Source organism: Colletotrichum fioriniae (genome assembly GCF_027942845.1).
Source record: "Colletotrichum fioriniae strain IMI 355084 chromosome Unknown scaffold_5, whole genome shotgun sequence".
NCBI lineage: Eukaryota > Fungi > Ascomycota > Sordariomycetes > Glomerellales > Glomerellaceae > Colletotrichum > Colletotrichum fioriniae.
In genome coordinates this window covers 2,862,747-2,885,362 of record NW_027076841.1, presented here as the reverse complement: position 1 = coordinate 2,885,362, position 22,616 = coordinate 2,862,747, and the positions used below count along the sequence as shown (strand labels likewise).

Here is a 22,616-nt window from a genome sequence, read left to right as displayed (position 1 = left end):
GAAAGTCGATGAACACGACATCTTTCACAGCTACAGAGGCCGCCGATAGAATCGAAAATCCGAGGGTTGGGAGAGAGCCTATGGGTCATGAGAGAGCCTCAAGTTGCCTTCCACGAGGGTTGAGTGCCAGATCGCCACCCGCAGGCTGACCCGATGTTTCTCCTTCCCTCGTTGAATGATAGGGTATCAAAGAGTTCTTGGGTTGCAGTGGTTGCCGAGAGAGTTTCGCTCCCACGCTCCGAAGCTGCTCAGCCTCATTCGATCGACGCCTGTTGATGACGGCGCGCGAGCCGGTTGGTCGTGCAGAGATAAACTACTAAATGATACCTTGCCGCTGCGAGATATAGCGGAGAACATATTCCAGTCTAGTCCGGCAGGCCGGTGGTAGCAAGATGAGGGGGCAAGGTAGACTCTTGTGCTTCATTTCTTGGGCCGCCCACACTCATCGGCAGCTGTGATTGTGGTTGTGGTTGTGTTGAGTTTGGAAAACTCTGGACCTGAATCTAGGATCTAGAAGGGGTGACCAGGTCAAGCTGAATATCACGAGCTGCGAGTCTGAGAGGGGGGAACCGAGCGGATTGAGGGTCAGCTGGGGTCCGATGTTGTAGACGAAACTTGACAGCTTGGAAGGCCACCTCCGGCTCGGCTGGAAGTCAACTACCGTAGTGGACTGGAAATGTAGTGTGAAGTCTTTTGGGCACTTTGCTTAGCCGGCGAGTCAAGTAGCATACTGGCCCTTCAGATGAGAGAAGACAAGGTTTGTGTCTTCCGTAGTTGATTACTTCTTTTTCGAGTTGTTAGTTGATTGGGCCGAATTCAAATGCGTGAATATACCGCCGGCAGCTTTGCGTGATGCGGGGCAAGAAGCGGAGGTGAAGAGGCCTCGGGTCGGATGGTGGACGGTGCTAGACGGCATTGGCTGATGGTTGGATGTTGATGTTTCGTCGGCTCTCGGATGGTTGGGAGCCAAGCAACTGGAGCAAAGCTGTGGTACTCCTAGGTTGACCACGAGTTAATGTTGGCCGTGGCCGCGGATTCATCGGCTGATTGGGAATTCTGCCCTTCCCAGGCGTTGAGGCTACTGAATCTAGGGCGGCTCGTTTCTTTGGAATTGGACTGCGGTCAGGCACCCAGAGGCTGTTGTCAAAAGTTGTGAGATGAATGGGTTTGCCTTTGTTAGGCCTTCACCAGAACTGGGTTGCCGCGGCAGGACACCCACAGACGCGCACTAGAAAGATGGCGGCAGGCATTTTTGTGGGCACTATTGCACATCTAGGCGTTCAAGCATTCCACAGGTCAAGATCGGTTCCTCGAGGGTTAGGGCCGGGAGACAAGTACCGGAATGATGATGACAATGCAGAGCAGGAAACCCTGCTAAGCGAATCGACTCACTTTGAGTCAAGAGACCGGGCATCTGGGGCGCGCCCAGAGCGTTGACCGAGAACGGGCACGAATTCAAAGTATAGCATAGCGTGGCATGGCATCGTGTGTGACCGGGGCCAACAAGAGAAGAGAGCAGCCAGCAAGGCAAGGCCGAATATGGAGAAACAGCAGGTTTCTGGCATTTGCGGGAAGCTGGGATGTGGAGTTCCAGAAAAGGACTCAAAGACACAGAGACTCCAAAGTCTGGACCTTCGTGGCGCCGTCTCCTTCACCCACGTCCCACGGGTGGTCCATGCCCGTCCGATTCGGCCAGGGCCCCGATGCCTCTCATGTCGGTAACGGAATTAAGTAGTGGGCACCCGCCATTCCGGTGCGAGGGGAGCACGGGATGGTAATTGGTATTCGAGGCAGAGCCAACGTGTCCAGGGCGCCAAAACAAACAAGCGGAGCAGGCCAAGATTGCGCTGGAGAACCCAACTGCAACTCTGAACTCTTGCGCCTCTGCGAAATAGGAGAAACGTCCCATCCGGCATGAATCAGAGAACCTGCCGTCTTATTGTTCATCTTTGAACAGACGCGGCCACTGTCGTAATTTGGCGACTTTGGCCTTGGCATCATCTTGCTTATGGATGCCAAGCGGTTCGGTTTGCCTCTTTTTGCTCCTAGACAATGACAGCCGCTGAGGGACTTCGGGAATGCGATGAAAATTGCGGGTGGTCGTCAATCCAGCTGGTGCTTGCTTGTTACCCCTCTGGCCCGAGTCCGTACTCAGTAATACCTCTCTTCCACTGTAGAATCATGGTCAAGAAATTGGACCCAAATACTCACAAGGCAAGTTTGAACTGTAAAAGGTTTCGCTCGCCTAGAATTCAATGCCCACCCACTTCCCGGACTTGTGCCTCCGGAGTACGCCTGCAGTATGCACATCTCCCAACGATGATTGAGACTTACTTGATCATGATGCTAAGCCTGGCTCCTGCGGGGTTGAGGAGAATTGTTGTGTTGGAAGAAGAAGCTCCAAGTAGAACCGTTCATGTAAGACGTCAGATGTGCGCGATCAACTCGGAGTAAGCCACACCATCCTTCTCGAATCTGAGGAGGGGCGTTCCATCTAACGTGAGAGCTGCGACTAGGAATTGAGTCACTCGTCATTATGCATGATCGTCGGGTAGGAACCTGGCTGCGGTGCCTCTTTTGGTCTTGTGCGGCGATAGTGGTGTGGCCGCTGTGCCGCCGTTCATGGCAGAACGAGGAGAGGAGTTGGAGAAAGAAAAAGCCGTCGCGCAAATATCCGTACAATCAATGCAACTTTGCAACTTTGGAAAAATTCGTGGAATTCCAAACGATGGAGTTTAGTTGAGGCGAGCGTCGGCGCACATCTTGTGCAAACCCTGACCTTGTCCAACCTTGAGATAAGGTAAGGGACAAGCCATGCAGGTTCGAGTGCAATCCCAAAGAGCCCCATCGAGCGTTGGCATGAAAATTTGTCTTGGCGTTTTGGCATCTGTCGCTGCGTTGCCCCGCCGTTGAACTTTGAACCTCGAGCCGGTTCTTTGTATTCGTAGTCACGTATCTGTAGAGACAGTACGAATAGTGTAGCTTACCTGACGTCGGCCTCGAAAGAGAGACAGACCACCAAGCGGACACCACCTCAGCCGGCCGATGATTAATTTGTTGGTGCACTGTCTACTGCTTGTATCAAACAACCGGTCCCGACCTGCCAGACTGGGCAAGCCACCGCGCACATCCCGACGAGCCAGTAGCCGCCGTAGAACAGAACAGGATGGTCAATGTCGCCATATCTCTGTCTCGTTATTGGCGACATTTCTGTCTATGGCAGGTCAGGTAATGTAGGTGTAAGATTTGCCAGAAACCATCGCCGAGGCGCACCGCGAGGTATTCTGTAGTGCGGCCTAAATGTCAGATGTGAGGTGGTGTGTGATGCAACATCTTTTTCATCTCTTCCGAGACGGCTTGCTGGAATGCGATGGTCCGAACTCGCTCGACAAGGCACGTCCTTGCTTTGTGATATGCCCATGATCCCCGATACCCCGGACCAAACCAGACAAGAGGCAAGGCACAATCATCTAGATGTGATACGGCACAAGTGTCTGAAAGAAAGCGAAAGCGCTGTGTTCGACGTGGATGGCCGGTATGCCTCCCGAGAACGCCTGCTTCAGCACCGCATGGAAGAGCCTTGAAAGCCACAGGACGACGGAAAAGCCGCCGCTGTGTATCAGACCAAGAAAGAGAAGATGCGGCACGGGGAAAGGGGACTTATAGAGTAATAATTTGGTCGATTGTTGGAAATGTAAAAGCTTTGTGCTGCAGGATGCTGTTCTGGCTGTCGATCTTGGGCCACTGCAGCTTGCCATCCCACCCGCACGTCTGGCCCGATCGAACACCTTGTCGCACTGTGGGCGTTTTGGATTTGAAAGTTCCAATGACTTTGCCGGAACCTAAGTAGATGGTCGTTTGGTCAGCGGTTGAAGACTACCATGATGGCAGGACCTGATCTTGATGAGTTGCTGGGCTTGTACGGGAGTCAATAGGCGTGGTCAACTTGTGCTGCTCAGCTCTTCTAGTCGCAGATTCAGAAGACGCTAAACATAGTGTCATGGATGATTCAAGTTGCTTATCCGTGAGGCGACTAACAGTATCAGCCAAGGCGAGCCAGACCTCGTTTGGGGTCTCTGGAAAGGGAGCTTGATTCCTTCATAGCTAGACAAATTGTTCAATAGCCGCTGGGCGTCGGGAGTCAACCTGGCGCTCAGCCTCGAGGATGGAGGACGGTTCTTGGGGGTCATGAAGACAAGACCCATGCCCAGATGATTGGTGGGACTTTGTATGGAGTACGAAGAGTACCTACGCAGCATTCGTATGGGGGCGCTGTAGGAGTCGGTGCCGTAGCGGCGAAGAAACACGATATCGAAACAAATGAACCAGATTTGTACGGATGCTGCGTACGGAGTATGGAAACGCTCCTGTCAAAGTTGAGGTAGCGCCGACGGTGGACTTGTGGAGCGAGAGGTATCCGTTGGATTTGATAAGAGCGAGCATATGCTATCCAGTTATTGCGTTGTCGTCCTGATTCATGGCCTGTTCCAAGCAAAACACCCTAGGCCAATAAGTCCACCTGGTTACGCATCATATATGGGCAAGGTAACACTGGTAACCGTCCAGATGTTTGGAGTGTCTGTAGTAAGTTGAGGAATGAAGTTTGACAACCTGTGAAGTCAGCAGCAAGACGAATCCAATGTCTGGGGAACGGGGGAATCGGGATATTGGAAATATAGCCGATTCGATTCGGTTGGCGTTATTTTCTCGATCCAGAATGTGAACGTCTCAAGGGACCCAACCCTTGGAAAAAAGCAACAATGATGGTCTGTTCTGATGGAATGAATTTGAAGGACTTGGCTGGAAAGGGCGTCACTGCCACTGTCAGGGCGTGTACGAATATTGTGTATTCGTTTAGGTAGGTACGAGTCTACTCCTTACGAAAGGAAGGAAGGGTGAATGGAAGGAAAAAAAAAAAAGAGGTACCTTTGGTCTTGGCAACGTACCGTGTGAAATGGGAAGTTGCCCCACACGGGGCCGGGGTGGATCTTTCCCACCTTTTGATGATGAGGAGAGAGCGAGCCAGGCTCTCCGTACCTATGTAGAGAGAGGTAGCTTCACACTGGTTATGAGAGGCGTCGAGACATGAAGTGTACGGCGTTGATGAGCTTCTTTCTCCTGACAAGCTACTGGGACCCCTTCCAGCAACGACGGGCAGACTAAGCCGCAAACGGAGTAGCAGCGCTCCCAGTACAAAGTACACCGTCTTGCCCCTGTACGAACCTTCCCTCCGTCCAATGAGGTGTACTTCTTTGCACTGCCTCCTTCTTGGCACCACATGTGGGAGATCCAAACTCTCACTCACCTTTTCTAGACCATGGCATGGCATGGCACAACCGCCGCCTCCCACTCGAAATGCTCAACACAGAGGAGACGTGACAAGGGGCAAAACCTCCTCTTCATCCCGTCCTGTCTGTCGTCCTGGATTCCGTTCATTCATTTGCCCCCAAGGTCCCTCTTTCCCAGCCCGTACCGGACGGATACATCACTACCAAGACAGCCACCTGGTCTAGTCGCTGGCTTGTCTCAAGCTCTTCTTACTCCAGTCTTGGCTCCCAGTAGGCACTTTGGATTTGGATTTGGATTGATTGAAACCAACTTCAACGTCCCATCTTCCTCCCATCGCATCATTCCCTCGCCTTTTCTCTTTTCTCTGATTGCTTGGCTGCCCATTCCTTTGCGTCCCGCAATGCAGAGTGAGAGAAGGGGATACCAACCGTTTTCCTTACCAAAAAACCACTTCTACTCATCTTAGGACGTCGTGTGTTTTCTCACACACTCGCCGATATCCACTGCCGAGACCGACGACCACGGATACCCTCCTCGATATCACACCACGACGCGCCCTTGCGCTCTGCATAATACAACTACAACACGCCTCCCAACCTCAACCTAGTCTTTAACATCGACGACAGGCTGTCATAGTTATATCTTCAAAAACATAGTTTACCTCCTTAGGTTATTGTCACTCCTTTCGCCCCCCGGCGGCCTCCTTCCTTTACCGGCACAGCCTCACGCTACCACTTCTTTCGTACACACTGGCGCCATCCATTTGCCTCGCTTCACCGTCACACGGCGCCGCATCAAGGCGGCAGTGTCGAGCCTGATCGTGAATCATGGATCCGAATTCTACCCCAGAAGGTGGCCCTGCGCCGCAACGGAGGAATCGAGCGTACGTTTGCAGTCCACGGCGCAGTCCACGGCATCCGTTGGCCTCTTAACGAATAGTTGGATATAGAACTGATTCTCTCCTCTGTAGCCCAACCATCACCATAGATCCGTCTGCTACCGGCGCCGACACTACAAACCCTGCAACAGCCATGGCTCAGGAGACCCAACAAGACGCGTCCAACTCACCTGGATCGCCCAAAGATGAACCAGTCAGTCCGACGACCGTACCGGAAGGCGCTGGTGCGCCGTGGTCAGCTTCCCAAGAGAAGCCACCGAAACCGAAGCTTCGCGCCGACACCTCTTTCGACGCCAAAGACAGCAGCAGACCCCAGAGCCCGCACAATGTGTCCAGTCCTGTTGCGACTTTGAGAGGCAACGACCGTGCCTTCCTGGCTGTTCCCAGCAACTTGCGCTCTCGACAGAATTCTATCGATTCCGACGACATGTCTTCCCAGGGCGAGACCATTGCTGTACTGAGCCAGTCAACCGAAAAGACAATGAAACCCAGTTCCATGTCTAACGAGAAGATTATGAACGACGACAGCGCCCTGCGTCCAGACAAGGGCAGTGAAGGAGATTTCGTTACGGAGAACAACCCCTTTGCTTTTACGCCTGGCCAGCTGAACAAGATGTTCAACCCGAAAAGTCTAGGCGCTTACTACGCCCTTGGAGGTTTGACTGGTATTGCAAAGGGCCTCCGCAGCGATCGTAAGGCCGGATTGAGCTTGGATGAGGTCCACCTGGACGGCCAAGTCTCCTTCAACGACGCAACGGCTCACATTCACTCATCTGGGGATTTCAAGGAGAGCGAAACACCGGCAGCCCCCGCGAGACAAAACACTGGCCGCCACGCTAAGCACGACGATGGTGGCTTTTCCGACCGCAAGCGCATTTTCAAGGACAATCGTATCCCTGAGAAGAAGGGCAAGACTCTTCTTCAGCTAATGTGGATTACATACCAGGACAAGGTTCTCATGCTTCTGACAGCTGCTGCGGTAGTTTCACTCGCTATTGGCATCTACCAGACGGTGGGCTTGCCGCACGCTCCCGATGAGCCAAAGGTTGAATGGGTCGAAGGTGTTGCTATTGTGGTTGCCATCGCCATCGTTGTTATTGTGGGATCTCTCAATGACTACAGCAAGGAGAGGCAATTCGCCAAGTTGAACAAGAGGAAGAAGGATCGCAATGTCAAGGTCGTCCGCTCGGGAAAGACTATCGAGCTGTCAGTACACGATATTTTGGCCGGAGATGTAATTCACCTTGAGCCGGGTGATCTGATCCCCGTCGACGGAATCTTGATCGAAGGCTTCAATGTCAAGTGCGACGAGTCTCAAGCTACGGGAGAATCGGACATCATCAAGAAGCGAAACGGCGAGGAAGTCTTCACAGCTATTCAGAACGGCGATGATCCAAAGAAACTGGATCCTTTCATTCAATCTGGCGCCAGAATTATGGAAGGTGTTGGCACTTTTATGGTCACGTCTACCGGCATCCACTCGTCATTCGGCAAGACTCTCATGGCTTTGGACGAAGACCCGGAGGTTACCCCCCTACAGTCGAAGCTCAACATCATTGCCGAATACATCGCCAAGCTCGGAGGCGCTGCAGGTCTTTTGCTCTTCATCGTTCTGTTCATCGAATTCCTCGTCAAGCTCCCGAAGCAGCCGGCTTCCGTTACCCCAGCTCAAAAGGGACAGGATTTTATCAACATCGTCATTACCGTTGTTACTATTATCGTTGTCGCTGTCCCCGAAGGACTTCCCCTGGCCGTCACGCTCGCCCTATCGTTTGCCACGAGACGCATGCTGAAGGATCAAAACCTCGTCAGGCACCTCAAGGCTTGCGAGGTTATGGGAAATGCCAACACCATTTGCTCCGACAAGACCGGCACCCTCACACAAAACAAGATGCAAGTCGTCGCTGGCACCATTGGTACTACCCATCGATTTGGTGGATTGCGTCCCGACGGATCCAACGATGGCGACGATTCTGCTCTCGATGCCTCTGCTGATATTTCCGTTGCTGAATTCGCCAAGATGTTGAGTGCACCGGTTAAAGAGATACTAGTCAACTCAATCTCGCTCAACTCTACGGCTTTCGAAGGCGAGGTTGACGGCGAGAAGACGTACGTTGGATCGAAGACGGAGACCGCGCTGCTTCTTTTGGCGCGTGATTACTTCGGCATGGGTCCTGTTGCTGAGGAACGCGAGAACGCCAAGATCCTTCAACTCATTCCCTTCGACTCTGGTCGCAAGTGTATGGGAATCGTCGTTCAGCTTCCCGGAGGAGGTGCCCGAGTCTACGTTAAGGGCGCTTCCGAGATTGTTCTCGGAAAGTGTAACCAGATTTTCCGTGACCCTTCTCAGGATGCCACCCTTGTACAGATGACCGAGGCCAACTTCCAGACGGTCAACACCCTCATCAACACCTACGCTTCCCGATCACTCCGAACTATTGGCATTGCCTACAGGGACTTCGAACAGTGGCCACCTCGCAATGCCCGTCGCGTTGATGGAGGCGAGGTCGACTTTGATTTCATGTTCCGAACGATGGCCTTTATCGGTATGGTTGGTATCCAGGATCCCTTGCGCGAGGGAGTTCCGGAGGCTGTTAAGCTGTGCCAGAAGGCTGGCGTTATGGTTCGCATGGTCACTGGAGACAACAAGCTTACGGCTGAAGCTATTGCCAAGGAATGTGGTATTCTGCAACCTAATGGGCTTGTCATGGAGGGTCCTGAGTTCCGCAACCTTACCAAGTCTGAGCAAGAGGCCATTATCCCACGTCTCTGCGTTCTCGCCCGCTCTAGTCCTGAGGACAAGCGAATCCTGGTGAAGCGTCTCAAGGCAAAGGGAGATATTGTCGCTGTGACCGGTGACGGAACCAACGACGCCCCTGCACTCAAGACAGCCGATGTTGGCTTTTCCATGGGAATTGCAGGTACCGAGGTTGCCAAGGAAGCTTCGTCAATTATTCTTATGGACGACAACTTCAACTCTATTGTCAAGGCTTTGAAGTGGGGTCGTGCTGTCAACGATGCCGTCAAACGATTCCTCCAGTTTCAGCTTACGGTTAACGTTACCGCCGTCATTCTCACGTTTGTCACTGCTGTGAGCAGCACTTCAGTCCTCACTGCTGTGCAACTGCTTTGGGTCAACTTGATCATGGACACGCTCGCAGCCCTTGCACTGGCCACTGATCCTCCCCAAGACAGTGTTCTTGACAGAAAGCCTGAAAGACGCAATGCCTCTATCATTACCACTACGATGTGGAAGATGATTCTCGGACAGGCCGTCTACCAACTCGCCATCACCTTCATGCTTTTCTACGGAAAGGAGACTGTTGTTCCTGGTCCGGAGCACATCCCTGATGATCAGATCGCCACGTTGGTTTTCAACACCTTCGTGTGGATGCAGATCTTCAATCAGTGGAAGTAAGTGTAAATCCTGTTTGCCATTTTGAACCCGAGAAACTAACAACTTGACAGCAACCGTCGCTTGGACAACAACTTCAACATCTTCGAGGGCTTGACAAAGAACATGTTCTTCGTTGGCATCAGCGCCATTATGATCGGCGGACAGATCCTCATTGTTTTCTTTGGCGGAGCCGCGTTCCAGATCGCCGACGAGGGACAAACCGGAACCCAGTGGGCTATGGCCGTTATCCTTGGATTGATCTCCATTCCTTTCGGCGTGGTCATCCGTCTCATCCCCGACGCTCTCATTGAGCGTTTGATCCCCGATTACCTCAAACGCCGTGCCAAGGACTCCGTTCCGGGTCTTACGGTCTCAGATGAGGAGCAGTTTGAGATGTATCCGGAGCCATTGTCCGATGTCCGCGATGAATTGGCATTCATCAAGCGCATGAAGGGTGGACGCTTGAACAACCTCAAGTTCGCTGTACAGCACCCCCGCGAAACCTTTGCTCGCTCGCGTAGCCCGTCACACTCGCGTAGCAACTCTATCAAGTCACCCTCTACGCCCACACGAGAGGACAGCTTCGGCTCACTTGCCGCAACACCCGAGTCGCGCAAGCGCTCCCGCAGCTCTCGCAGCCGCTCCAACTCGGCCCTCGGTGCTCCTACCGTCATGGCCGGCATTGTGGCTGCTGGCATTGCCGCCAACTGGCAGCCTGCCGAACGGAGACGTCGGGATAGCGACGACTCCGACAATAATGTTAGGAGAGGGGTCTCTCGAGAGAACTCGATCAGAGAAGAACCCCGGGAGGAAACCAATACAAACGAGAAGGCCGGAGATGAGAAGACGGCCAAGCAATGAGGAGTACATTAACTGTTGCCCGGTACTGGCGACATCACTTACATATGGTCACGTGGAGTTTGTGAGCGAAAAGAAAAATTTCAGAGCGCGCAGTGTATTTGTACGAGTATTTGGTTCTCATGCGCGGGGTTGTGCGACAACCGGTCATCCCGTTTGAGGAGGCTTTATGCCCTCACTTTTTTGCTTTCACATTATTATTAGACCGATGACCGTATGCAGACCGAACAGGATAACCAGGGACGAAAGCCTGAACATATCGAGAGGAACTCATAATCAGTAAAAAATATTCTTAAAGACCTGACTCCATTGCTCTTTTAATCCGCAACCCACAGAGACATGTGAAGTGAAAGGTGAATTCTTGATTTCAGATGAATTAATCAGGACAGTAAACAAGACGAGACTGCTGGGCAACTGTAGACAATGATGTAGCGATTGAGACGGTAGCTGAATCAACAACGTTTGGAGCTATCTTAGTGTGACAGTCATCCATAAGAACCCACGAACCACAACGGTGGTTGATCGAGGTCCCATCACAATGCATTGAATGATTTGGCCTGCCACGTTGACAAACTAGAAAGCGAGTTAGTTACACACGCGCAGAGATCTCAACGTCTAGGTCTCCTAACTTCCATCATGCCTCTCTGAGATGCTATCAATACTCACCGACAAAGAAAGCCCCCTTCCCCTCTCCAGCAACTATCTGCCGGTAAAGAGATGTTTGGCGGGCGGGCGTTTGAAAACACTTTTTGTGGCGCTTTCACTGAATCCTGGTAGACATACATAATGATATGAACATCAACACTGTCGAATACAAAGAGACCAAACGCAGTCGATGACGAGGCGAGGTTGTTTTTACCGCCTCTAGGCAGAGAGGTAAAGAAGTTAATATATATATATAAAGGGATTCGGTTGATGCTCCCAATAACGTCAGCTCAGCGCTTACATCCCGAGTCCGCCTTCCCCCTCCGCCTCGCCCTGCAATTTCACCCAGACTTTTTTTTTGGGGGGGGCTCTCTTGTGGTGAATGCAAGGTAAGGTAAGGTAAGGTACTTTACCGTCACCATTGAGAGACGATTCGAATTATAGAGAGACAGAGGAAAATGGTTGTTAGGTAGCCTGCTAGGCAGAACAGGATAGCAAACTAAACATCTCCTCTTCAATGGTCCACATCTCTCCTTGCCAAGTATCGCGCTATCCTCAGTGAGTCGTTCGTATAGCGAGTCCGCTCGCTGTTTGGCTGCCTTGCCAGGCAGTCACACCCTGTGAGCGGGCTGCTTGGACAGCCTTGAGTTACCACTCTTTTTGAGAGGTATGGTTCGCGCGCGAGGGGGATAATGCACTTTGGCGCATGTAAGACGGGTAGGTGACAGAATGCTTGAGTCACCGGTCGCTGCCTCAATCGAGGTTCAACTGGCGAGCCAACGCTAGGTATTGGTGCAAGTTTATCTGAAGTTTACAGCTACGTGCGAGAGACTTGATGCTGCAATCATCAAGGAGGCAGAACTGTTTAGTATCGTTGAGATTCTTGATGATTGCAATCCATTGATCAACTATCAAAAAAAACGGAACCTTTCTGTCTGAGTTTCTGTCTCTAGAGAAATCGGACATTTGCGCGGGTACGCGCGCGTAAAACAAAAGGGGAAAAAGCCTCTCTAGGGCCCTCTCTCTAGGTATTCTGACAAAACAAAACAGATGAAAGACACAAGGCAAACCAGACCGTGCAAAGGTTTTCCTTTCGCAAGAGCCTCAAACGCCGTTTCCGCCACGTTTCTTCCCCTCCTGTTCCACCTCCGTTTTTGAATTAAAGCCAACAGAATAAAAAGAAAGCAAGTGAAAGTGAAAAAAAAAGAGAGCTATAAACATCGCAATCTGTGGTATCAGGAAAGAAAAAGAAACCCTCATTTTGAGGTTTGTGGTTATGAGTTGTTGTATTCCTCCGTAAAGGAAACAACACGATGACCGTTTTGGTTGTCGTTTGAAGACTCAAAAAGGTCGAGATTAGTTAGTGTGAGAGGGGCTTGTGCAGACCGCAAGTACAGACTCGCTGACCGAAGTGGTGCTGTGCTGTGTGCTGTGGAGTAATAGGGAAAAAAACCATTTATGCCTGACGCGCTGTGTCTGGCCAAAACGGAGAGAGGGGGCCGACGTGGCGATGGCCCGCAGCCACAAAGCCCCAAGACTTCACTGGGGCAGTGAGTGAAGGTCGTGGTACGAGGCTGTTCGTTGACGCTTGCATTGCTGCTATCGGCAATAGTGCCGTTCCGTCTTGTGTTTTTCGGAGCTTTGTACCCGTTTCGTCGAATCAGGTACCGTGTATGGACTCTCTTTCCCCTAAACCATTGACGTGTGCCGCGTGAAGCGCTCTCGGATGCAATTGTCTGAGAATGCGAGAAGGGCACGAGGGGGTATCTGTAGGTAGAGACAATGAACGGACAGAAAGAAGAAAAGTGAGCAAGAGAGCGAGGGTGAGGTGGTCGGCAACTGCAAGAGATGCTCCAGTCTCAGGCCGCGTCTCTCGACTTTCGAGGCTTTCTGGATCCCTTGGTCGGTTTCGCCGTCTCGGACTCAGTCTCGGGCTTGGAGATTTGCTGCATGGGAGGTGGCGGCTGCTTAGGGTTGACGACCTCAAAGACGTGTCTGCTCACGCACCCGCCGTCCGGGTTCACCTTGACGACCTGGTCCTGGGGCACCATCTCATGCTCAAGCGGCCAGCCGGCGCGGCGGCACAGCTCCGAGACAACGACGTCGCAGTCGCCCAGCAGATCAATGTCAAAGTTGATGTGATTGACGGCCTGGCGCGATATGTAGATCTGGGGGATATTGGCCGGTAGCCAGCTTACTATCTCAGACACCGGCGTCACCTTCAGACTCGTACCGATAACGATGACGAGGTCCACCTTGTCGCGGTCGTGCTCTGTCAGGCGCCTGCTGAACTCATCGGGCAGCGCCTCGCCGAAGAAGGTGATGTCGGGCTTCATGACGCCCACGCTGGGGATGTCGTACTCGCCGTCCGACGTCGAGTCGTCGGAGCTGAACCTGCGGCGCTTTCTCTCGGTGCCCGCCGAGCGCTTGCGCTTGCTGCTGCCGTTGGGGCGAAGATTCTGGATGCAGCGGGGGCAACGCGGGATCTTGCCGGCTTTGACGTCGTCGAAGATCTCTTCGCCATCGCACTTGAAACGGCACTGGACGCAAGTGGCGGTTGCGAAAGAACCGTGGCACTGGATGAGCTTGTCCTGAGAGATGCCGGCCTTAGCCTCAAGGTTGTCAATGTTCTGAGTGTAGTTGGTAAGCAGCTTGCCCTTCTTCTCAAGCATGGAGATGAAGGCATGAGTCGGTGTAAAGCGGTTGGTCGACGGCAGAATGTCCTTGGCAACGGTGTAGAAGATGGTCGGATCATGCTTAAAGACGGAAATGTCAAACACCTCTTGCGGGTCGTTGAGTCCAAGGTGCTCAAGTTGAGAGTAGAGACCGCCCTTTGAGCGGAAATCGGGAATGCCGAGCGAGGTGGAGATGCCGGCACCAGTGAGAACGATAATGTTCTTGCTTCGCTGTAGCAGGTCCACGGCGTCGTCCACCGTGTTGAAGCGGAACAACTTTGCGCGTTTAGACAACTCTCGGCTGATGGCCAGCGACAAGAGACTGAAGTAGGCCTCATCTTCGGCACCCTCGAGGAAGGCGGGAGGCTTGAGGCCAAAGGCTGACAGCAGCTTCTTGGCCGTGTAGCGTCCGGCATCTACGGTTCTTCTACAGAATTCTGCGGGACCAAGGGCTCTTAATTGGTGGCGCAGGCCCATGGCCTCGTCAGGCGTGCAGCTGTTAGGATCTTTTAGGCACGAGTTAGCAATCAGGTAATAGAAGCGATCGAGGGTGAGTAAGTAATGAGAAGGACACGTAATCCCGAAGCATAGGTAGCAAGGAATTATCATACTCGCCTGCATGGGTAGTGTGTGAGTGAGTGAATGAATGACTGAGATAGACCTACCATCCAAGGAAAGTTTTGCATCGCCCATCTCAGCGATGGCATCCTCCAGCAGAGAGTCGGTTTCCCATGCAGATTCTTTGGCATCTCTGACGCGTTCTTCCAGTTCCTGAAGACCGACGGCGTGCTTGATGTCCTCCAGAGTAGGGTTCTCGGGGACCTCGAACTTGTCCACCTTGTACGCGGCGTTCTTGTGTTTATTGTTGTTGTTGCGCTTCTTGACCGTGACGGCTTTTGTCGCCGCCCGTTGAGTCTTCATCTTGAGCTTCGTCGTGTTGACAGCTGCTCTGTGCGGCAAGATGGGAAGGAGCAATGGGATGACGGTGTTGTTGATGAAACCTCCCTTCGTGGATAAGGGGTTGATGAGATGAAGCTTGCGAGTTGACAGACACCAAGCAGAGTAAAGTAGGCTCACTTAGCTGGGCGTACGTGTCTGCTTGTATGGATGGGGTGCGAGACTGCCGACCACCCGACAGGTTTATTTGTGAGACAAGGCGGATAATAGCCTGGACAAAGACTGGGCTGGTATGGGCTGGGTGAAGGGGAAATGAAGAGCGGCAAGAGTTGGCTGCAGAAATGCGTAAGAGAGAGAAACGACACTTGGACCCTTTCTTCTCTCTGTTCCGCTCTTACCAAACTGTCTTGTTCGAGCCCAGGTAGACCGATTGACAATTTGATGGATTTGTGCGAAGAGAAGAGAGAAAGTCAAAAGCCGGGTGTGTCTGTGGATGGATAAGAAGATTTGACAAAGTTGCAGACGGTCGGGCCCTCAAGGGTGTGAGAAGGAGGGTTAAAAAAAGGATGCCTTGGCTGTGAGTGAGGTTGAGTGTGGTGGCCGAGTTCCGCCTTTTTTCGCTCGAAACTTGTCGGTTATCTCCCTGGGGTGGCGTGACGAATATGACACTGAGCCCTGGTCTTTGTTGAACAAGCAGGCAGGCAGGTAAGCAGCAGATGGATCAGTTGCAATTCTGCGTGAGCAGCGGGAGGCGGCGAAGAAACCCACAAACGACGAGGCGAGTTGGGTAGACGGCAAGAGTTAACACCAAAGTCAAGTGGATGATGGAAGAAGTGGTGGGTGGACTGGAAGTTGGTTTCCCTTTGAGTCGCGTCTGATGGTAGGGAGACTTGGGAAGAGGGAAAATGAGTTGCAGAGTTGCGATGGGTTGGCGAGAAACAAGCCGACCGAGACTGAACGGAAGCGACGGCCTGGAATTGATGGACGGACTTGTTCAAATTAGGTCCCCGGTCTCCGGATAGGATGGGAAGGGGGAAAGGGAAAAAAGTGGAAGGGGAATGTGGGAAGGAAGTTGAGTGAAAAAGGCGAGCTAACGTCGTCGTCGGTCCAGGTGTAGAGTGCCTCAATGACTGCTCTTTGGTGAGAAGAGAAGGTAAGGTAAGGTAAGGCACCAGGCAGGTCAGAGATGGCAAGAGCAAGAGGGAGAGGAGGTAAGCAATCGAAAGGGAAGGAAGCTGTGCTAATGAGAAAAAAAAAATATGCTAGCAAGTAATAGCACTTGTTGTGTGCGTAGTCAACTGCACAGAGAAGGGGATATGAGTTCCGGAGGGAGAGAGGGAAAAGGGAAATCACGGAAGCGGGCGAACGAGATCTGGGCCCCCAAGGAGAGACGATCGAGTAGGCAAATCAGTGGGTAAAAGGTATTCTGGTTGGAACGTGGCACCGAGAGTGAGTGACTGAGTGAGCGACCGACCGGCCGAGTTACATAGCAAAAGTAATTAAAAAAGACAGGAAAGTACAGATACGACGAATGAACGAACGAACGAGTACGACGACCTGCGCAGTCCAGCACCAGAAAACCAAGCCAGGTAAAAACGGGAAGGGCAATCAAAAAGGCAAAAAGGTTGACCGGGGGGATCCGTCTTAGTAGACTAAAGGTACATGAAAGCATGGAAGCGTAGTCTAGCAATACTCAGCTGAGGCAGATGCAGACGCACGCGAATACAAATCCAATAATGCCATGCTAACTACCTAACCATGCTTGCTCTGTAATCCGATCGGTCTTATTTCAGTGCATTGCCTCCTAGGTTCCCTACGTTTCCATCAGCGCGATGGAATTAGACCATTAATTGATGGATGGATGAGATGTATTAAACTATCAGCACGGCACGCTGTCAAAGTGTGTCAAGTCGGGAGTAAGGTTAAGTTAGATACGTGAACTGGGCCAATGTATCTCTCTAGCGGCGAGCAAAAAGCCAAGGAATGTGAGGAGAACCTGAACATAATGTCCAGCCAGACACAGATAGACAGAAAGGCCAGCTGAACTGCTCCCAATCGCCTGCTGTATGGAATTATCCAAATGAAGTATCTGACTGAGAGCGTAGGGATAGGGACACGGAGAGAGACGAAAGAGAGTAGGAGTGTGTGGGTGTGCGTGTACAGTACAATTCCGTCCAACCAAATCTAGTAACCAAACACAAATCCATCCATCGTTCATCCTCCGTTCTCAACCGCGTACCCGTCCTCACATCAGAGAGTTTCGGAACCTGGCTCCAAATGAAACTCGGCCATCCTCTAGTGGTCTCCCGCTTATCAGCGTCGATGGTGGAAGATTCTCTACCGGATCTGTCACGCTTGATGCCATCTCGGGATTTCCCCTCCCTTCCCTCCCCCGTTGCGGCGAATGTCCCTTCGCTCTTGTTCCTTGTTGTGATATAATGATTACCTTGATTACCTGGGCCTAAGGTCTGACCGGGGTGGTGGTAGACTGGTGACTGGGTCCAAGACACACACACACACACACACACTCACACGTACACGAGTGTCTGCTCTCCAATCAGATGGATCCATCATGCTCACCGTACCTAACTGTACCCGCCACACTTCCGAATAGTACCTCCGTTGAGGCCCATCGGCGATAGTCGCTGTCATCATCTTCATGGAATAAATCGTAAAATTGCATCACCTTATGATCGTATTTTCAATTCATTAATCATCGCATCAACTCTGGAAGACTGCTCTTGTCAAGAAGAGCGTATTTTGGAGTTTCCATTGCGTTGCTCCGTCTCATGCAGTCTCTGACTTTGCTGTGACCTTGGCTTGACTTGTTTGATCCGAGCGAGTGACGCTCCCAGGATGATTAACCCCCCTTGGCGTCAAGAAATGTACTCACCCCCTTATCTAACCTTGCCGAACTCCATCACGATGGGAATCAATTCAGTCAGGCGAACATCAAATAGTTCAAACTAGATGCTTCACCGCCCGGTTGTCTGAACAATCCCAGTCCTTTAAGAAAGAAAACGATACTGTCGTTTGACAAAACAACCCCTATTCCCAACACCAACACGACTTTACCAACATACATCACTCAAAGGAAGCCATCCGATACCTTTACATTCAAGGAGAACCGTGGCTCAGTCCACCCCCCCCCCACCCCCCATTCCCAAATATGCAACGACAATCATATGCCGCAGCAGCACTTTCTTCTCTAAAGACCGGTAAACGAGCTTTAGAGCCTGCGCCAATTTTAATGCCCTACCTTCACCTCACCCAAAGAGTTCCTGTTTTTGGGGAGGGGCTCCGTCCTGCATGTGACCGACCGGCGCGGTTCGATCGGTCGCCCACCACCACACGCACCAGCTGGTTGCGTTACCCAGAACAAACACTAATTAACCAATCCAACCCAATGCCAGCCCGTCTTGCCAGGCGTGCTGGACGCCTCCTTCTCATTGCTTTCTGTCGGGTGGGGAGGGGGTAAACAGTTTCCTTTATTTCAATCACAAGTCAAAACTTGGGCGGTAAACCTGAATGTGTTACACTTGTCTGAAGCGATCGAGTGCCATGAGGATCTACAGACAGACATAATCGGGAACGTGATGGTACTTCCCCACTGGGGTACTTTATGCCCGTATCCTTTGAGTTTCTAACGACCATATTTCTCTCATTTTCCATCGATATGTCTTTCCAGCAAGGTGATATTCCATGTCTGCTCGAGCGTGACGAGCACAAGCCTAGAGACAAGAGTAGAAACTTGGAGGCCTGGCGAACCGTGAAGAAGTGGTCGGCGACTCTTGACATGGATTTGCGTAACTAAACGCCTCCGAGCGGGGACCACAGGTGTCACTCTCCGCAAATCATCGCATCATGGACAAGCCTTTCCGCTCCCCATTCATGAAACAAATCCGTTCCTTTCCCAAAACACACCATTCATTCAAGCAAAGTGCCATAATCATGCCCGAATTATCACTTGTAATGGAATTCCATCTTCTCCAACCAGAGCGACTCTGGACTATGCAACATGGTTGAAAGTCGTCGCGGACTTCACCTTATCAACGTACGGTACTCTGTTCTTGGCAGCCTTCACACCGGCAAATCTACCTGTCCCTTTCGTTCGTCATGTGCCACGCCAACAAACTTGTTCAGTCCACGCAACTCGCAAGAAAAAGTCTTGACTTTGCGGGGAAACTCTCGGCCCACAAACACTAATTCCGTTTTTGCTTTCGGTTTTGATATCACGCAATCCGTAACACCTTGAGTCGTGACAGTTTTCTCGCCTTCAACTCATCTTAATAACACCAACATTTAGTGAGTCACTTTTAACCATTGACTGCTCGTAATTGGCACATTTGTATATCAACTTGGAATCATTTGGCATTTTCTCTCCGACCGGGAAAGAAAATCTGGCACGGTCGCTCAACGCCCCGAATTGCGCGACTCTACAAAGTATCAACTCGTGTGTATCATGTAAACAACTCTGGGATGCCCTGACTGCAACCTAAGCTGCGCTATTTCCAGAAGACCGCCCCTAAATCAGACTCTCGTACTTATCCAATCCGCTCTTCTGCTGGGGCTTCTGCTGTTGTTGTTGCTGCTGCTGTTGCTGAAGGCCAGCCATGCCGTTCATGCCCATGTTGCTGTTCATCATACTGTTCATGCTACCACTAGACGCCATGCTCATACCCATACCAGGCCGCGAGCCCATGCTGTTCATACCATTCATCGGTTGTTGACTCATCATGCCCATGCTGGTGCTAGCTGCAGGTTTGCTGAAAGCGCTCAAGCCTGACTGCACAGGCGGCGTGTGACTGGGAGGGGGCGGTAGGCTAAACCCGGAAGATCCGGAAAAGCCACCCGTCGAATTACCGGCTGGCGGTGGCGGCAAGGAAAACGAAGATGACTGTGACATGCCTGGTCTCTGCCCACCGAGCGACATGTTGGACATGGGCGTGCTCATTCCACCAAAAGCGGAGCTCGGAGGTGGCGACATGGAGTTACCGGCCGAGAAGGCCGGCGTCGATGTTGACGACGACGACCACGGGTTGGAAGCTGCTGCCGACGCCGTGGACCAGTTGATGGATGAACTGGGCTGTGCCGCTGGCTGCGACATTGGCGAAGTCGGCTGCAGAGGTTTAGAAAATTGAGTCGATATCGGAGTCATGGTTTGGAAAGAACCCATGTCAGGCGTCACCGTCCGGAAACTAGGTTGAGGCTTAGGCGCCGGAGGTGGTGCTGTCTGAGTAGGACTCGGAGTTGACCACGCAAAGGCCGGGGTTGCTGACCTACTCCCGGGCGCGGGCGAGGTAACTCTGGCTGCTGCCGAGGGAGTTTCTTCCCAGCTGGAGAATGCATCCGAAGTTGAAGTTCGTGTCGTTTTGCCCTTGACGAGGCTCTCGAAATCGTCTTCTGTCGCTCCATTGGAAGCATCAAAAGAGGTCCCGCTGACGCCGCCAAAGGCCATAAAGTCTTCATTAGCCCCGGCGGTGCTGCCGTTGGTGCCAGAGAGCTCTTGCAACTTCCTAGTCTGTTCGTCTTCCACTCTTTTGGATAACTTCTTGATAAGGTCCATGAAGTTCTGGAACTGTTTGAGATTGAGCAAAGGTCCGAGACTCATATGCCACAGAATGGGGAGTATGTCAATCGCAACGAACTCGGCATCGGCTGCTTCGCCCACAACTCGCAGAACGCCATGAGCTGCCATCATGACCGCAGGCTCTTTCGTTTTGATGGCCTTGATCAACGGGATAATCTTCTCCTGCATGGTGTATTTATCCAGCATGCTAGAGGACGAAGTTGATTTCTTCTTTGAAGTACCGAAAGCATCGAGGCCATCGTCTTCTGCGTCTGATGTTCCGCCACACAGGACGACGAATGCTTGGCAACCGCGCACCTTGATGGCCAAACTGCTCGTTTTGCTAAACACGGCCGCAATGACCGGGAATAGCTCATTCTTGATGGTGCTAAAGTCGAGAACTGGTAGAATAGACGGCAGACCTCTCAGAGCCGCGTCAACAACGGCCGGTGTTGGTGCTTCTATTGCTGCGTAGACGACCGGCAAGATATCTATGTAGTTGTTAGTATGCCTCGCCAGACTCTTTGATGTTGTGGCGTTTCTTACCATCAGTGAACTCCTTGCCATTGCAGTTGTTGCAGATTGTTGACATGTGTTCGAGCACAACCATCAACCCAGCATCCTTCGTCGGGTCCCTCTCAGGGGCCTGATCCTTCTTCGGAGGTGGGGCAAATGTTGCTTTCAATGCTGGCCGTACTTTTTCGGCAAAGACCCTCCTCGCAGAAGGCAGTAAATCAACGATGGTGAAGACGTTTTGAAGAATCAAAGCGATAAGATCCTTGTCTTTCATCTCTTCAAGCAAAGCTGGCAACAACTTCTTCTCCATAACAGTCTTGGGGAACGATGGCATAACCTTGACTAGTCCCCTCATGAACTGAGCCTTCTCGTTTGGAGTTTTGGCAGGGAAAGCGTCTAAGAACCTGATTGTCGAAACAAGCACGTTGTTGAAGTATTCACTCTCTTGAAATTCCTTTGCTGTGAGACGCTGAGCAGGTCGTCGTGTTATCAGGCGCGGCAAAACATGTTGAACCAGCTCTTTGGGCAAAGGCCGTGATGATAAGAATTGGTTTGTGGCAGATGGTACTGTGGATGACGAGGCGAATGTTCTCTTGTATGTTGATAAGCTGCCGTGAGCTTCTATGGGAGACTGATGGGGTGAGTTGTAAAGGGCCACGGCTAGGAGACCTAATGAGAACATGTCGGCAAAATGGGTGAAGTTGTTGTCAATGACAAAGTCAGGAGAGGTGTAGTCGAGGTTAAGCTGCACAAATCGAGGCAGTCGAGGGTCTGGGTTGAGCACCTCTGATAGGCTGATGGGTTGAAAGGAGGTCGGCTTGTTGGACCCTTCTGACGGCGCGCAGAAGGCGAGGCCACTGATTTTCCAATCGGACTGTTTCGAGTCAGCAACAGCGTGTAGCTATCAAGACCAATAGGCTGAACTGACCTTGGCGTTCACGATAATGGCGTCTGGTGTCAAGTTACCGTGCACTAACCCAGCGTTTTCGTGCAAAAACTCCAGGGCTTTGCTGATCTGCAAGAGACCCTTCTGGATCTCGAGCTCGTCAATCTCCAACTCGCGCCGCCGGCGCACACCATCCGAATCCTCAGTGACATAGCGACTGGACCGGCCGCCAACCCCACCACTCCGTTCCTGATCGTCCTTCTCTTGCAGCAGAGCCGCCAGAGAGCCCGTGACAGCTTCCGTGACGAATTGCAGTCCACCACCTCTTGTTTCCTCCACTGGTTCGACAAGCTCGAGAACGCTCGGGTGTCTCAGCTTCGCCAAGCTGGAGGCTTCTTTCTTCAGACGCTCGATAACCTCCTCCGTGGCTCGTTTGAAGGCGGACGCGCTCGATCTGCCGAGACTGCTGCCATGGTTGTCGAGTCCCTTCTTATCAAACACAAATACGCTGTATGGTTTCCCTGTTGATTTCTTCTTGCAATCGTAAATCTTCCATGGGCCGGCAGACGAGGTCTGAGTCGAGGAAATAGAGTAGTTCGCGGTGATGTTGGTCGATGATATCGACTTGAGTGCCGAGGAGAACATGATTGTGGTGTGTCTTATAACGTGGATCGTCTACGTCGTCGTCAAGGCGGAGGGAACGGAACTTGAGGGGACTCGATCGTCATGACGGTTCGGAGGCAGATATGAGATTTGCGCCAAGCCGGGACGTTCGTCAAGTCAATCGCGCCCGCACCCAGAGGAAGGAAGGTAGTCTTTGTCCACGAGCAACTAGGTAGTGCAGGGTACTGTGGAGGGGAGACTTTGTAAATGTCGAGAGGGATTTCCAGCGAGGCTTTGTCGAGGAAGCTTCCGGAGATGCGCCGGAAGTTTGTGTGGGCTTGAATACAAAAAAGACAACAGACGCAGGGCGCAGTGACATAAAA

At 52.0% G+C, this 22,616-nt stretch overlaps 3 protein-coding genes across 3 annotated transcripts; 1 reads left to right on the top strand and 2 right to left on the bottom strand.

The window, feature by feature from the left end:
• Window positions 1-6,116: 6,116 nt before the first annotated feature.
• PMC1_4 (plasma membrane calcium) lies at window positions 6,117-10,445 on the top strand (the record flags this gene model as incomplete). Its single annotated transcript, XM_053197533.2, has 3 exons — window positions 6,117-6,172; window positions 6,260-9,601; window positions 9,656-10,445. The coding sequence occupies 3 exons, from the start codon at window positions 6,117-6,119 to the stop codon at window positions 10,443-10,445; spliced, it is 4,188 nt and encodes a 1,395-aa protein (XP_053045073.2).
• Window positions 10,446-12,946: 2,501 nt separating this feature from the next.
• SIR2 (NAD-dependent histone deacetylase sir2) lies at window positions 12,947-14,683 on the bottom strand (the record flags this gene model as incomplete). Its single annotated transcript, XM_053197534.2, has 2 exons — window positions 12,947-14,268; window positions 14,428-14,683. 2 exons carry the CDS (start codon window positions 14,681-14,683, stop codon window positions 12,947-12,949), a joined length of 1,578 nt encoding a protein of 525 aa, XP_053045074.2.
• A 4,501-nt stretch (window positions 14,684-19,184) lies between these two features.
• On the bottom strand, window positions 19,185-22,275 carry ppk32 (Protein kinase domain-containing protein ppk32; the record flags this gene model as incomplete). Its single annotated transcript, XM_053197535.2, has 3 exons — window positions 19,185-20,719; window positions 20,775-21,618; window positions 21,673-22,275. 3 exons carry the CDS (start codon window positions 22,273-22,275, stop codon window positions 19,185-19,187), a joined length of 2,982 nt encoding a protein of 993 aa, XP_053045075.2.
• Window positions 22,276-22,616: the final 341 nt, after the last annotated feature.